A 15,660-nucleotide genomic window follows, 5' to 3' on the forward strand; every position below is an offset into this window, starting at 1 on the left:
ATTATTTAGTCCTGCTGTATTTTATTTGGAAATCAAGTACAAAAGTTGAAGGTTTCTGTTACATAGTGACCTTATTACTGCTTTTTTCATCATCCCACATTTTCTATAATAATACAAAATTATTACCAAAAAAGACAGCTGAAGTATGGAGAAAACTTCATGAACATAGGGACATTATCCATTTTGATGTTTGTTTCAGAGATTACTTCCTTAAAAAAACATTTTTTTTAACGTTTATTTTGTGTGACATGGCATGAGTGGAGGAGGGTCAGAGAGAGAGGGAGACAGAGAATCCCAAGCAGGCTCTGCACTGTCAGTGCAGAGCCGGATGCGGGGCGTGAACTCACGAATTGTGAGACGATGACCAGAGCCGAAGTCAAGAGTCCGATGCTTAACCGACTGAGCCACCCAGGCACCCCAGAAATAACTTCCTAATTGTGGACAAGTGAAACAAATAAAACATGGGTAGAATACATAACTGTGCTCCCCAAAGGATTCTGGGTGCGTTGTATGTATAACCACATTTTCACTGCAGTCCTTTGATGAAAGTGAGGTTTTAAGTCACTTGAACCGAAGAAATGTCTGTACTTAAAGATACAAAGGAAAGGCAGAAACTTCTCTGAAATCTTCATCCTCCTGTTTAACCCCTTGATGAGCATTGTATTTAGTCTTTGCATGTTTATTCATAAATATAAGTTGTAATATTTATTACCAGTGGGATGTTTCAATGTTGGTTGTTTTTGTGTTTTGGTTTTTATTTACTAGGAAATGTGTCAAACAATAGACTAGATATACATTATCCTTTTCACTGGCTCTGTAATATTCTATTTGTAAAGGGGTATCATGACTTGTCTGCCCTGTTTCCTGTTTGTTGGTGTTTAGGTAGTTTCCCAGTCTTTATTATTTTACAAGTGAAAAGATTATTGATATGTATACATACATGTTTGTGCACTTCTATCCTTAGGAGAACTTCCAGAAGTGAGATTGCCAGATAAAAAAGCTTGCTTATTTAAAATATTCTGATTTTAATAATCCGTTGATATCTTATAAGCAGTTCTTGTTATTTCATGTGGAATTTTCACATGGTATTGTAAATTAAAAAACAAACTTTAATGATAAGCATATTTATTGGGCATTTACTGTGTTCAGGCACAATTTTAAGCACACCGCGTATATTAACTTATTTAATTTTTGCAATATGAGACATATGAGTAACCACATTTTACAAAGAAGTAACTGTGGTCATACTGTTAGCTTAAGTGCTGAGCCAGGGCAGTGGCTCAGACATTTAAGAAACAAGTGCTTCATGACTGTGTCATACTGTGTCTACCTGCCAGTACCGTGGCTGTGTGATCAATAAGCACTGTTTTTTACTCAGGTTTTTAAACATTACTCTTATCTCAATGAGTAAATCTTTGTGACAGCAAAACTCCTGTATAATAAAAGTGCTTGTTTAAAAAAAGAAGACATGCATGTACTTGGTAGTCTACACATTATTTATGAAGCAGTGGGTTTGAGAGTCCTCCCTAGCTGACTTAATTTTTATCCCTCTGCCATTGAAAGTAGGTAGTTTGAATCATAGGCAGCATTTCAAGATGATTGAATTTACCCTCTGCATCCTTCCTGTTGCTTTCTTTCTTTTAAATTACGTATAAACACACACACATATATATGTATATATATATATTTAATTTAATTTGAGAGAGACAGAGAGCACTGAAGGGGAGGAGCAGAGAGAAGGAGAGACAGAATCCCAAACAGGCTCTGTCTGCTCTGTCAGCACAGAGCCTGATGTGGGGCTTGAACTCACAAACCTTGAGATCAGGACCTGAGCTGATATCAAGAGTTGGACGCTTAACCGACTGAGCGGCCCAGGCGCCCCTCTTTTTAAAATTTTTTAATGTTTGTTTATTTTTGAGAGAGGGACTGAGCACGAGTGGGGGAGGGGCAGACAGAGAGGGGGAGACACAGAATCTGAAGCAGGCTGCAGGCTGTGAGCTGTCAGCACAGAGCCCAATGCGGGGCTCGAACCCACGGAGTGCGAGATCACTACCTGAGCCCAAGTTGGCCACCCAACCGACAGCCATCCAGGTGTCCCACTTCCTGTTGCTTTCTTATTTTATTACTATTTTATTAGTACTTCTCATTTTGCAGGTTAGTAAATTGAGGCTTATACCTTGCCAGTGGTGTCTTTACTTCCATTTCTTAGCAGTTAAATCTTGTGTCCTTAGAATGTATTTTATGCTTCCTATGCTATATTTATTTTTGGTAATGAAGTTTCTGATGAAATAGGCCCTCGAAAAACATTTTTGTATCGCTGTTAACAAGGTGATATGATTTACTTTGTCAATCACTTTCCATCCCCCGTATTTTATAACTCTTGAAAGATTAAGTCCATATGTTAAGTGCCTGGTACTGTGCTAGGAGTATGGTGGAGCTCGTTAAACTTCTATTTTTGTCCTGTGTCTCTTGTTGGTCAGGTAATGGTCTTCTGTTGCACCCTGCCCCCCACCTCTAGAGTACTAGAAACATGAATCCTTTGCATTTAGACCAGATTGTTCTTTAAAGGTTCTTTTATGTTCTGTGACCTTTTAAGATACCTGGTCTTTGAACCATCCATGGCTACGGTGCTTCTCATTTTGCTGGGCATATTACTGTGTCAAAGTTACAAACTTTCCCATTTACATTCGGGGCAATATGCTTATTTAATTAATGAGCACCTGAGACCAGAGGCAGAATGCGGAAAGCAAAGAAAGGATGGTTGATGGCATATTTCAAAGATAGGGTAGGGAGCTGAGTTCTGAGACTTAATTTTGTATGTTTACTAGGTTATCCTTGGGGTTCTTTTTCTTTGTGCCAAGTGGGATGAAAGGCTTCAATCCTAGCTTGTTACCTCCTGTGATTCTGGAGGTGAACACTGAGATGGGAGAAGGGAGAATCGCTTTTCATATATATATTTTGTATGTATATGAAAAGTATAAAGGGGTATATGAAAGTATATATACATATGAAATGTGTGTATGTATGTTTGCACATAATAAAACTTTTCTGTCTATGTAAATTACTGTGCAATTCAATTATATTTTAGGGAGGACAACATAAAATATAATTGGTCTCCTTTCTGTAGTTGGGAAACCATCCTAACTCTTGCTGGGTCTAGCATTTTAGCTGTATACTACCAAGGGATTTCTCTTGTCCTGCGGATGTGCTAGAGAATGAATGGTCCTTCCTGCTTGGCTACTGATAATTGGGGTATGGGAAATTTGTATGTCTTTTGTGTCTTATGGATAAGGGATAGTGATGTGTAAGTGGCTTGTCTTCTAGCTCTGTGTTGCTTCACTATTTCAAGTCTGGATCCAAACACCTTGTGGCCCGTTTGCTATAGGATTTGTTCTGAAGTAAACAGGATTAGTAGAATAAAGAAGCAGAGATTATTTAAAAAGTATTGTATTAGGAATCATGTCTAGTAAATCGAAGTAGATACTAGAATTGAGTACTTAAAATTGACGTAGGTTTAATACAGTGGCCATCTGCAGAATTTTAACATTTAAAAAAAATTTACTGTTGTTCATTGGAGCTTGTTTTTATTGGCTATATTTCACTTGATGGGTGACAAAAATATACATAGGCTTACAAAGTAATTTCAGTGTTTTGCAGTTGTTATAAAGGAGATAGTGTAGGAGTAAACAATGAAAACAAAATAATGAAAGTGTATTGATTTTAGTATTTCTTATAGAGCAAATATATGCTTATTAAACAATGTTGAGAACGTGCTGGAAAGTGTAACTTGGAAACAAACTCACCTACAGTCCTTTAATTTATATCCTGTTACATGAAAAGGAATTGTCTTTGAGTACAGAAATAGTTTTGAATTTTGAACATACTAGTCAATGCAGAAAATACCATTTCATGTAACATGAAGGAGAATCTGGGGAAGATTGTGGTATCACCCTCTTTTTGCTTTATTTACCTCTACCTTTTCCCCACCTTGCCCTCAGTTTTTAACTTCTGCTGTCCTATTTAAGAAGGGATTTTACCTTACTCGAGTCTGAGTTCTTGTGTTATCTCAGCTGGTGACTGAAGGTTGTAGAAAGAGGCCGTCCCTTAACAAAATTTGAGGCCTCATCATGGAGGGAGAGATGTTTATGGGTGAGGCATGGAGAATTCTTGATTATAAGGACTTTTTATTATCATTATTTCTGATACTTAAGTAATTCATTGAGTTTTTTACATTGGTTTTATACATTTGGTTGTTGGACATTTACTTTCTTTGTGACTGTAACATTGCCAAAAACATTTTGCGTAAAATTTCAGAATCTGAATTCTAAATTTTTGTTTTTAGGAAGGATCGAGATCGTGACCGGGATCGTGAAGATCGGTCTAAAGATCGAGACCGAGAACGTGATAGAGGAGATAGAGAGCGGGAGAGGGAAAAAGAAAAGGAGAAGGAATTGCGAGCTTCGACTAATGCTATGCTTATCAGTGCTGGATTACCACCTTTAAAAGCTTCCCATTCAGCTCACTCAACCCACTCTGCTCATTCAACACATTCGACACATTCTGCTCATTCAACACACACCGGACATGCAGGACACACATCACTTCCACAGTGCATTAATCCATTTACCAACTTACCCCATACTCCTCGATACTATGATATCTTAAAGAAACGGCTTCAGCTCCCTGTTTGGGAATACAAGGATAGGTTTACAGATATTCTGGTTAGACATCAGTCCTTTGTACTGGTTGGTGAGACTGGGTCTGGTAAAACAACACAGGTGAGTTATCGTATACCATGGTATATACTGAATTGATGTTTACCTTTACTAAATGTTGGTTATTTGATTCTGGTCGTCCTTCCCACTGTCTGTCTGGTAGAACATCCTGAAGAATAATAGCTGCTTTGATGGTTAGCACTTTTCAGTGACAGAGAGTGGGAATCCAGTAGGGAACGCCTGTTTTCCTGAGTCTAGAGGGAAATAGCAGTGCTGTTTTGTTAATATTAAGTATGGCAGAATGATGCTTTCCCACCACTTTGATTCTGGGGTAGTGCAAATTTGGAGGTACAAGTTTTGTCCCTTGCTTGAGTGTAGAGATTTGAACCATTGGGGCGGTTTTGTTTTTGCTATTCTCGTTTGTTTCTTTGTTTTGTTTTGTAATTGTTTTGAACCATGTGAGGATTATCTATGCTTAAAAAAAAAATGGAATGGCTAAATTAAAGTCTGTTTCCCCGTGCATGATCTCCATCCATCTAGTTACATCCTCCCCCCGTGTACATAGAAGTAAACGCTAGTATCTTGTTAGTAATATGCCTAGGATATTTTTCAAAAATGGATGAGCCATTGTTTACTGGACCCACGTTATAGACCCCTATGCTGCTTCTAATGGTTTTCATGAGCAAGTAGATCCATATCCAATAGAGTATACTACTGAATGTGAAATTTTACAAATCTGATAGGTAAAAAAGGGCATTTCAGTGTAATTTTTAAAAATAATTTAAAGTTTATTTTGAGAGACTGAGAGATGGTGAGCAGGGGAGGGGCAGAGAGAGAGAGAGAGAGAGAGAGAGAGAGAATCCCAAACAGGCTCTGCAGGGTCAGTGCAGAGCCTGACAACGGGGCTTAAACTCATGAAACTGTGAAATCATGATCTGAGCCGAAATCAAGACTTGGATGCATAACCCACTGAGCCACCCAGGCACCCCTGAGTGTAATTTTTCATTTGCATTTTCTTGCTGTGAGTGAAGTGTTAATCATATTTTCATATGCTTGACTTAAAAGTTTTTAAGATACTACAAAAGTAGTAGTCCCTGGCCATTGTAGAAAATGTGGAAAATCCAGGGAGTACTGAAATGAATTTAGTAAATTCATAAATTATTATGTTGTGTTTCCTGGTGGCTTGTTTTCCACGGTTATATACCTGTGATACATGTATAGAATTGAGCATACTGCATATGCGATTACCATTTATTTTTATTTTATTTCTATTTTTTTTAAGTTTACTTATTTTGAGAGAGACAGTGCGAGTGGGGAGGGGCAGAGAGAGAGGGAGAGGGAGAATCCCAAGCACGCTCCACGCTGCTAGCACAGAGCCCAATGCAGGACTCGAACCCATGAAACTGAGAGATCATGACCTGAGCCGAAAACAAGAGTCCGGATGCTTAACTGACAAAGCCACCCAGGTGCACCTCCCCACCTCCCGCCCCATTTTTTTATTTTATTTTTTTAAAGTTATATATGCTACAAACCTACCAATTTGGGTATATCATGGAGACATTTTGAAGGCTACAGTGGCAACCAGAATAGGAAGCTTTTAAAGACTGAGCCTTTAAGGGGCACCTGGGTGGCTCAGTTGGTTGGGGATCCAACTTCAGCTCAGGTCATGATCTCACAGCCTGTGGGTTCGAGCCCCACGTCGGGCTCTGCGCTGACAGCTCAGAGCCCAGAGCCTGCTTCGGATTCTGTGTCTCCCACTCTCTCTGGCCTTCCCTGTTCATGCTCTCTGTGTCTCAAAAATAAGTAAACATTAAAAAAAAAAAAAAAAGTTACATACGCTACAAACCTATCGATTTGGGTATATCACGGAAACATTTTGAAGGCTACAATGGCAACTGGAATAGGAAGCTTTTAAAGACTGAGCCTTTAAAATGATTTTTCTTAATAAGTGAAAGAAAACTTCTTGTGTTGATATTAGGAATTGAAACTGATTTCAGTTTCACTATTACCTTGTGAAAATTTGAATAATGTGTGAAAAGATATAATAACTCTAAACTTCTTAGTATAGTATTTTGAAGAATTACTTCAACTGGTTTATCTAGTTTGCATAGTGTCAATTTATCTGTTTAGTTAACAGTTGGATAAAGCTAGGCACTGTGTCCTGTGTATGTATTACCTCACTTAAGTGTTTCAGCAACTTCTACAAGGAAGTTAATCACCATTTTACAGATGAGCAAAATGAGCCTTAGGCTCATAACAATCTTAGAGATATAGTGGGTTGCCCTAGGTTACGTAATAGATATTTAGGTGGGCTCAGTATTTAAAACTATTCCTTTGTTATAGCCAAAGTTGTATTTATTTCATTCTGCTACTCTGTGGTCTTACGTGGTTAACCTTAATTCAGAGATGAGTTTATTTAGGAGCAATTAATGTAGAAGAACATCAGTTCGAAACAAAAGGTTTGTGATTATTTGGATTAATATTTATGGGTTTTTTTTGTTTTTGTGTACTTACAATGGCAGGGCATTTGGGGGATTCAAAGGGAAGCCAAAAGCTTGAATAATGAGTTGCATCCAAATGCTTTTTTCACATAATCCTGTTAAAAACTTTGACTCGAAACCGCTAAGAGTAGTCAGCCATTTTTGGTTATCTTTTTGTGCCTGTCAGAAAATGAAATCCTCAAAGCAAAATCTAAACTATCGACTCTTTTGACTAAGACTTCTAATAAAGTCACTTTGCATTGCAACTTGCTACGTTCCTACTATATCCTTATGTAAGAGACTAAAGCTTGTTCTTTCAGTCCACGGGACCGCATGAACAAGGGCACAAGTTCAGAGAGGAGAAAGCTTGTGTACCCTGGCCAGCACATAGGGTGTGTGTGAAGAGGCAGGTGAGATGAACAGCGGGCTGAGAGCCTTAATGTATCATACTGTAGATGGGGGAGCCATCAGAGCATTTCACTGGAGGAGAATGATAAGAATTTTTACAACAGTGTTCTGTCTTTGAGAATGTTGATGACAGACTCTGTAGGAGGTAATCACAAAAATTTGACTGGATAAGGTGGTAGGATGGAGAATGACAGGTGGATTGGAGTTAGGATGTTAATACTGCTGAGGGGACATGGGAGGAATTAATAAGTATTTGGAGGAAGGGGAGAAATGGTTTTGGTTTTGAACTTCTTGAATTTGTGATATCAATGGACTGCTTCTCAGGTGGAAATGACCACAAGGTTAGGTATGGGAACTGTCATTAGGATTGTTATTTGGTGTATTCTAGGTAATGTTAGAAGTCCGAGGAGAATGAGACCAATCAGGATAATGTGTAAAATAAGACTAGAGGGTTGAGGATCGGTTTTTAGGAAGGTAGCCTCAAATGGAAGGGCAGAAGCTGAAAAGAAGGGTTGGAGCCAGTTTGAAGCCTGGTTTGTAGAAGCCTGTACCCTGCATATTTCCGTTCCTGCTTCTCTTCTTAATGCTGTTCTTAGAACTATGAATAGATGGCATTGACTGCGCCGTTTTCCAAATACTGTCTGGGAACCCTTGAAGGTCCTTGAAACTCTTTCTAAGGTCCTGGGAATTTCTGAGTTTACTTCCAGTGAAACACAAATAATGGCAACACATCCAGAATCGAAGCCCATTAGAGAATAAAACTCTTCTAGTAACCCAGACATTAGACATCTGCAAAAATGCAGGAACAATGTACTCTTGCTAATTTTTTCTTTTTTCTTTGGAAGATGTAATTATTTTTCATAGAGAATGTTTGTGTTAGTATAGAGTGGGCTTTTATTGTTAGGAATTAATAGTCTAACAATTTTTCAGTTTTAATTTCCTAATATAGTAAATCTATTAGTTTGGTATCCTTGGTTATTTTAAGAGTATAAAGAGGTTCTGAGATCAGAAGTTCAGAAATTGCTATATTAGTCAAAACTTTATATTTTGTTTTTAAAGTGGGAGTAAGTTATCCATCTCACTGAAGTAAATTTAAAAATCTTTTGAACGTTCTTGCCTTCAGAATTCAGAATTAGTTTTAAATAGCTTTAACTGAATGGCAAATGTTTCTTTGAATTTCATTTTGTTTGGTCTTATAAAGTACATGTTTTTGCCTACGTAAGAAGCTTGATGAAATGAGATAAATCTATAAAACTTTGCTAGAAAGCCACTTAAACTTTGGTTTGTGGGTTTACAGACGTAGAGAGGAGACCCTTCTGTTTTAGGGTAGTATTTATTTCTGTTCATTTCAAATCTTTTAAAGATACATATTGTTAAAAAATTCTTAGAGAGGTTGCAAAGTCACCCTTCCCCTGTCAGATATTTGTCGGTGAAAACGGTTATCCCCAAATTGCAGAAGTAACGTAACTAAAATACAGTAATGGTACAGCAACCTATATACAGGTGTCCTTGTACAGATCCTGTACCAGAAAAACCTGCACGTGGGTTTTCTCTAGTATCAGAGTTTGTTAGGCTTTTGGATGCTTTTATGGACACCCATCATGAACTTACAGCAGTAGATTCCCATTTCTTGTAGTGATCACTTAGATTTTTTCCATGGTTTTTACGCAGGTAAGTGAAGAGCCATGAAATTCGAGGTTCTATTAGGTTCTCTTGATAATGGAACAAGGAGGAAATGCATTGTCACCATGGCAGCCATCCAGCTTGCGCTTGGTGTTTTTGGTGATTTTTCTGGCTTCTCCAGGTGCTGTTGAATTCGAGATTGACAATTACTGTAATTGACTTTTAAGATGGCACCTAAGGTGTTGGTATTGTGCCTCCTCTCCTGCAGGCAGAAGGATAGGAGTTAGATTCTGCTGGCTTACAAACCAAATTTGAATGGATTTACAAGGCACATAGCTCTATAACTACAAGAGGATGTGATTTCTACTTTTTTTTCAACGTTTATTTATTTTTGGGACAGAGAGAGACAGAGCATGAACGGGAGAGGGGCAGAGAGAGAGGGAGACACAGAATCGGAAACAGGCTCCAGGCTCTGAGCCATCAGCCCAGAGCCCGACGCGGGGCTCGAACTCACGGACCGCGAGATCGTGACCTGGCTGAAGTCGGACGCTTAACCGACTGCGCCACCCAGGCGCCCCTGAGGATGTGATTTCTACTTTTACCTGCATTTTGTAATTCATTAAGAATTTAATTAATAGTTTCTTAGAATAATTTTGGAAACTCACATTTGTTACAAAGTAGAATTTTTCTGTATTTTTTTATTAAAAAAATTTTTTTAATGTTATTTATTTTTGAGAGAGAGACAGAATGCAAGCAGGGGAGGGGCAGAGAGAGAGAGGGAGACACAGAATCCAAAGCAGGCTCCAGGCTACAGAGCCCGATGGTGGGGCTCGAACTCACGAACCGTGAGATCACGACCTGAGCTGAAGTCACACTCAACTGACTGAGCCACCCAGGCGCCCCTAAAGTAGAATGTTTCATGGGTTGAGTTTCTTTCCAGTGTATAGAGAAATGCTTAATGATGGAACAGTTGATGTTAGAGAGCATACTCCGCACAGCCTCGGGGGACCTAGCCCGTTCAGGAGTACAGTTATGTCATATCAGTGTTATGTAGGACTCCTCCTTGGCCTAAAGAGCTCACAGAGCTCATGCTGTAAGTTTGAGTCTTAATAATTTGTGGTGTGCCTGACTGAATTTTGTTTTACATGATCGGAATGCAATAAAATACGACATGTTAAGTATACCTAATATGCAGGCAGAGTAGAATTTAATTTAAATGTGAAATTATTTGATAGATTCCACAGTGGTGTGTGGAGTACATGCGATCATTACCAGGACCCAAGAGAGGAGTTGCCTGTACCCAACCCAGGAGAGTGGCTGCAATGAGTGTGGCTCAGAGAGTTGCTGATGAAATGGATGTGATGTTGGGCCAGGAAGTTGGTTACTCCATTCGATTTGAAGACTGCAGTAGTGCAAAAACCATTCTTAAGTAAGTACTATCTTTAAAAATGGCTACTTTGTTTCTCTCCTTTCAGTTTTCTGCCACTAGACAGGGGACTTGCTGGTGGAGTCTCAAGTCATCCAAGTTTAGACTAGTGCAGAGTAGACCTTCCTAGACTTACTAGGTGACTTTTTGATATGGATTCTCTTTCTTGCTGGTAATATATATCACTCAGTAGACAATGAATTTCAAAGGTCAGATTTTAGTTATTTTGTGCTGTATCGTAGGTGAAATGTTCTATCACTTAAATGATAGAAAAGTTAAGTGATGCATCTTAGTAAAGGATAGTTACTTTAGAAAGAAAGATGTGTGGGATGAGATAGAAATTATTTGGGGAAAAGGGCTTTTAATGTTAATTATACAGCTATTACCATACATATATTATGAGCTAAAGAGAGGAATCTTTTGTTTTGTAATATACTCTGGGAGTCTCCTCAAATTCCTTTTCCTTTTCCTTTATAGCTGTGGTGCATTATTGACTACCATATGGAGCTTTTTTCTAAAATGTTCTTTAACTCCTAATTTTTTTTTCGTCTTACACTTGTACTCTGCATAAGTCGTAATACATGTTGCCTGATGGTAATTCTTTTGAAAATCTTCCCCTTTTGTTGCTTCTGTTTTTTCTGTGTATATGTGACATTTAAATCATTTTTAAAAAGTGATTTGTCACAATGTAATCTCTTCCCTGAGGTTTTTAAAAGACATTTTTGGAACAGAATGTTACATGGGCAGTGAAATGAGTCATTGATGGCAGAAAATATATGCGGTGTTGTAGGGTAAATTATGTATTATGGAAATTGTCAAATGTATGCAGAAGTTACAGTAGTATAACGAACTCCCATGTATTCGGCATCTTCAGCTCTGACAGTCTTGTTTCATCCAGATCCCAACCTTTTCCCTGTCCCATATAATTTGGAAAGAATCTTAGACGTTACATATTTTCATCTCTAAATATTGCAGTGTATATAGTTCAAAGATAAAGTTTCTTAAAATACAGCTATGATATTCACAACTTAAAATGTTTCCCTAATCAAAACATCCAATCACTCTTTAAGTTTCATGTCAATTTTTTCTAGCTTCTTTGATAATATTTTATTGGAACTCCAGGTTAAAGAATTCAATATTGTTTTTTTTTTTTAATGTTTATTTATTTTGAGAGAGTAAGCGAGCAGGGGAGGGGCAGAGAGAGGGAGAGAATCCCAAGCACACAGGGCTCTAACTCACCCTGTGAGTTCATGAGATCATGACCTAGTTGAAATCAAGAGTTGGATGCTTAGCCTATTGAGCCTCCTAAGTGCCCCTCAGTATTGTTTTGTTTTTTTAATTTTTTTTAATGTTTGTTTATTTTGAGAGAGCGCGCGCGCACGCGCGCGCACACACACACACACACACACACGCACGCACGCATGAGCGGGGGAGGGGCAGAGGGAGAGGGAGACACAGAATCCAAAGCAGGCTCCAGGCTCTGAGCTGTCAGCACAGAGCCTGATGTGGGGCTTGAACCCATGAATTGAAGATCATGACCTGAGCTGAAGTCGGACGCTCAGCTGTCTGAGCCACCCCGGTGCCCCTCAATATTGTTTTTAATATAGTAGCTGGACAAGTATTTACTTAAGTTAGTTTGCCTTTTGACTTTAAGGCATTGTTTTGGTTTGTATCTTAAACTTCATTGGATATTGTTTACTTGTAATTTTTTAATTGATTAAAGAACTACATAAAATCATAAGATTTTATACTAATTTAAAACGTAGATAATGTCAAGGACTGGAGGAAAATAAAGGTAGATTCTACTCATTTTTAGAAGAAATAATATAATTATTTTGACATTCACTGTATTGAATGTTCTTCTTTGGTAAGCTACAGTTGAGCAAGGAAAATGGAATTTGGAAACAGGGCGAGAAGAAAGTTATATGCAACACTGGGTCAGAGAGAGAGAGAGAGAGAGAGAGAGAGAGAGAGAGTGTGTGTGTGTGTGTGTGTGAGAGAGAGAGAGGAAGTGGCAGGCTTTCAAAAGATGTATGCTTATGGTTCACTTAATAGGGAATGACAAGTAATGTAAATTGATTTGATAGATCAAAATGAATGTATTTTTGGCATTGTGATGTTTTCTTATGGAATGGTTCTCAGAGGCTATTACTAAACTTAAAAAAAAACAACAAAAAACCCAAAACTTAATTTTGGACAGGGTAAGCTTACTGAGATTTCTTCTAGAACTTGAAGAGCTAGAAACTAACCCAAGATTATCTATAAGTGATAGTAAATCCCATTTAATAGTAAGGAGTTAGTGATAGTTTTGATGATAGGAATGCTTCATCATAAATCTCTAGATATATTTTGTATAGTCATCTATCAACTCATTTCTTGAATACCCCAGATCCCAGATGTTAAAAACAGCTAGAACCTTCTTCTTTTTTTAAAATGTTGACTTACTACTTTTGAGAGAGACCGAGAGAGTGTGAGCCAGGGAAGGGGCAGAGTGAGAGTGGGAGAAAGAGAATCCCAAGCAGGCTTGATCCCATTAACTGTGAGATTGTGACTTGAGCTGAAACCAAGAGTTGGATGCTTAACCTACCGAGCCACCCAGGTGCCCCGAAAATAGCTAGCACCTTATCTTAAGGAAGATCAGTTATAGGTAATTGGGCAGGAAGAGTGAATACCTCAGGCAGCTCTCAGTGTCCTCTGTTAGCTTTTCTCATACACAGATGAACTTTGAGCCACATAGGGAGTAGGAGCAGCAGCCCCCCAAGTCAAATCTGTATATAACTCTTTTTTAATGTTTATTTTATTTCGAGAGAAAAAGTAGGAGTGGGGGAGGGGCAGAGAGAGAGGAAGAGAGAATCCTAAGCAGGCTCCACGCTGTTAGTGCAGAGCCCGACTTGAGGCTTGATCCCGCCCCTGTGAAATTATGACCTGTGAAATCATGACCTGAGCCAAAATCAAGAGTCAGACCCTCACCTGACTGAGCCAGCCAGGCACCCCTGCATATAACTATAACTTGTGACTTCCCCCAAACTTAACTTACCAGTAGCCTACTATTGGCTTCATCAGTAACCGTCAACACATATTTTGTATGTTACGTGTGTACTATCTACTGTATTCTTACAACAAAGTAAGCGAGGGAAAAATAAGCAAAAATACATTTACAGTACTGTACTGCATCTGTTGAAAAAAATCTGTGTTTAAATGGACTTCTGCAGTTCAAACATGTGTTGCTCAGGGGTCAACTGTGGATATAAATGCCTGTATGTCCATTATTTAGCCAGGAAGAAAAAAACTTCTAATTTTGACCATAGAAGGATGGTTAAAGAGGACTAACTACTGAAAAATCTACCTGGGGGACTCAGACTGCAACCTCTTCCTGATTTCGTTGTTGAAACTAAACAAATAACTTTTTTGCTAATTAAATAATTTTGTTTTAAGAGTACTTAAATTAGTGTATATTTAAGTCATCTCTAGGCACTTAAGGGTTTAAAAGTACTTTTTCCGGTGTTTCAGACATAGATACTTAAATTCTGGATTCTAGGTCTAATCCTGTGCTATTTTCAGAAGATTGAATCTAGTGTAAATTCGTATACTCTGTTAGACTAGCCTTAAAAGGCTGTCCTGTCCCAGTAGACAGATTAGTTTTCAAGCCGCCACAGCTAAATGGTTTTTATATTTTGTTTGTTGTGATTTTTGCCTGCTCCCGTCTCTTTTCTGAATTGTTCCTTTTGCAATATGTTTATGTTCCATTTACCATTTTGGGATGGAAATTACGAAAAAAACCCTAGTGAGATAGCTAAAGAACAGCACCAGTCAGTGGACGATGTTGCCAGGTTTGTGACTCGTCAGTGAAATTATTTTAATTCACAAAAATTGTGAGGAAGAAGAGGTGATATACTTCTGCAGTGGATTTTAAGAAGCACCTTGGAGTTGTGATAAATTGTAAGAAATAGGTTATTTTATTTTGAGAGAGCAGATGATTTTTTAGGGAATAAAACAAGTTGATAGTCTTGAGCCTTCAGGCAAACATATTTGCAGTTGGTAATTTGGTAGCTAATTTAGTTATTTCCTTTTTGTTTTCTCCCCCAAAGCTGCAAAATTTTGAGATATTTTGCTATTGAGAGAACCTAGTCATTTATGTAAGTCAGTTAATTGAGTGCCTTCTGTGTGTTGGACGGTGCTAGATGGATAGTGCGAGATGTGCTAAAATGTAGATCTGGTTCTTGTCCCCATAAAGTAAATACTACAAATGGTGATTAGGTTTCTGAAAGAGAGTACTGGGGGTTATATGAGAGCATGATTTGAAAATTCAACTTAGACTGGAAAAGAGAAGGTGGGATTTAAGTCAAGGCCTAAGTTGAAAGTAATAGTTCTCTAAGTGTAGGGATTGGGGTACAGGGAGCAGAGCATTCTTGGCAGATGGAACAGCATTTTTAAAAACTTTCTGAAAGGAAGAAAAAAGCACTTGAGAAGACATTGCAGTCTCTGTATTCTTTAAAGTGTCCAAATGATTTGTGTATGTCAGCATTTCCATGCCAAATCACTTTTGAGATGTTACAGGACTGGTTTATGGAAAGTATGGATAATTAAAGATTGATTTCTTTCTTTTGCCTAGTTGGAGCATAAACTCTTTAGGAACAAACAGTTTGTGTCTATGTCTGTATACTTATGCATGGAACTTAAAAAAAAATTCTGAGTTGGAAAAGGCAACAGAAGAGTGAAACTTGTCAATACAATGTAGAGTGTGGGTGAATCTTAGACATAATTGTGAGACATGGGTAGCTTTTTCATGAAAAGACATTTTCCCCTATTTCTTGGTAGAGAGGGTATAGTGATAGTGTAATTGGGTGTATACAGTTTATAATTTGCCTCTTATTCTGAATCTTTTGCTTTTGGGTATCAGATTCCAAAATTGAAAGGAATCTGTCCCAGGCTAAGGAATTGATCTGGGGTAGTGTTAATGAAACAGAAGTGTTATGGTTCTTTATTCAAGGACACGTGTTTGTTCTTT

At 38.1% G+C, this 15,660-nt stretch overlaps 1 protein-coding gene across 1 annotated transcript in view; it reads left to right on the top strand.

The window, feature by feature from the left end:
- DHX15 (DEAH-box helicase 15) overlaps nucleotides 1–15,660 on the top strand; it is a 61,854-nt gene that overhangs the window by 2,612 nt on the left and 43,582 nt on the right. The window contains exons 2-3 of the mRNA XM_040486880.1: nucleotides 4,343–4,778; nucleotides 10,462–10,655. Of these exons, the coding sequence (XP_040342814.1) occupies nucleotides 4,343–4,778; nucleotides 10,462–10,655 (630 nt within the window). The remainder of the gene's footprint in view (nucleotides 1–4,342; nucleotides 4,779–10,461; nucleotides 10,656–15,660) is intronic.

Source organism: Herpailurus yagouaroundi, unplaced genomic scaffold (assembly GCF_014898765.1).
Source record: "Herpailurus yagouaroundi ecotype Mexico unplaced genomic scaffold, PumYag 28, whole genome shotgun sequence".
In the NCBI taxonomy this organism is placed as follows: domain Eukaryota; kingdom Metazoa; phylum Chordata; class Mammalia; order Carnivora; family Felidae; genus Herpailurus; species Herpailurus yagouaroundi.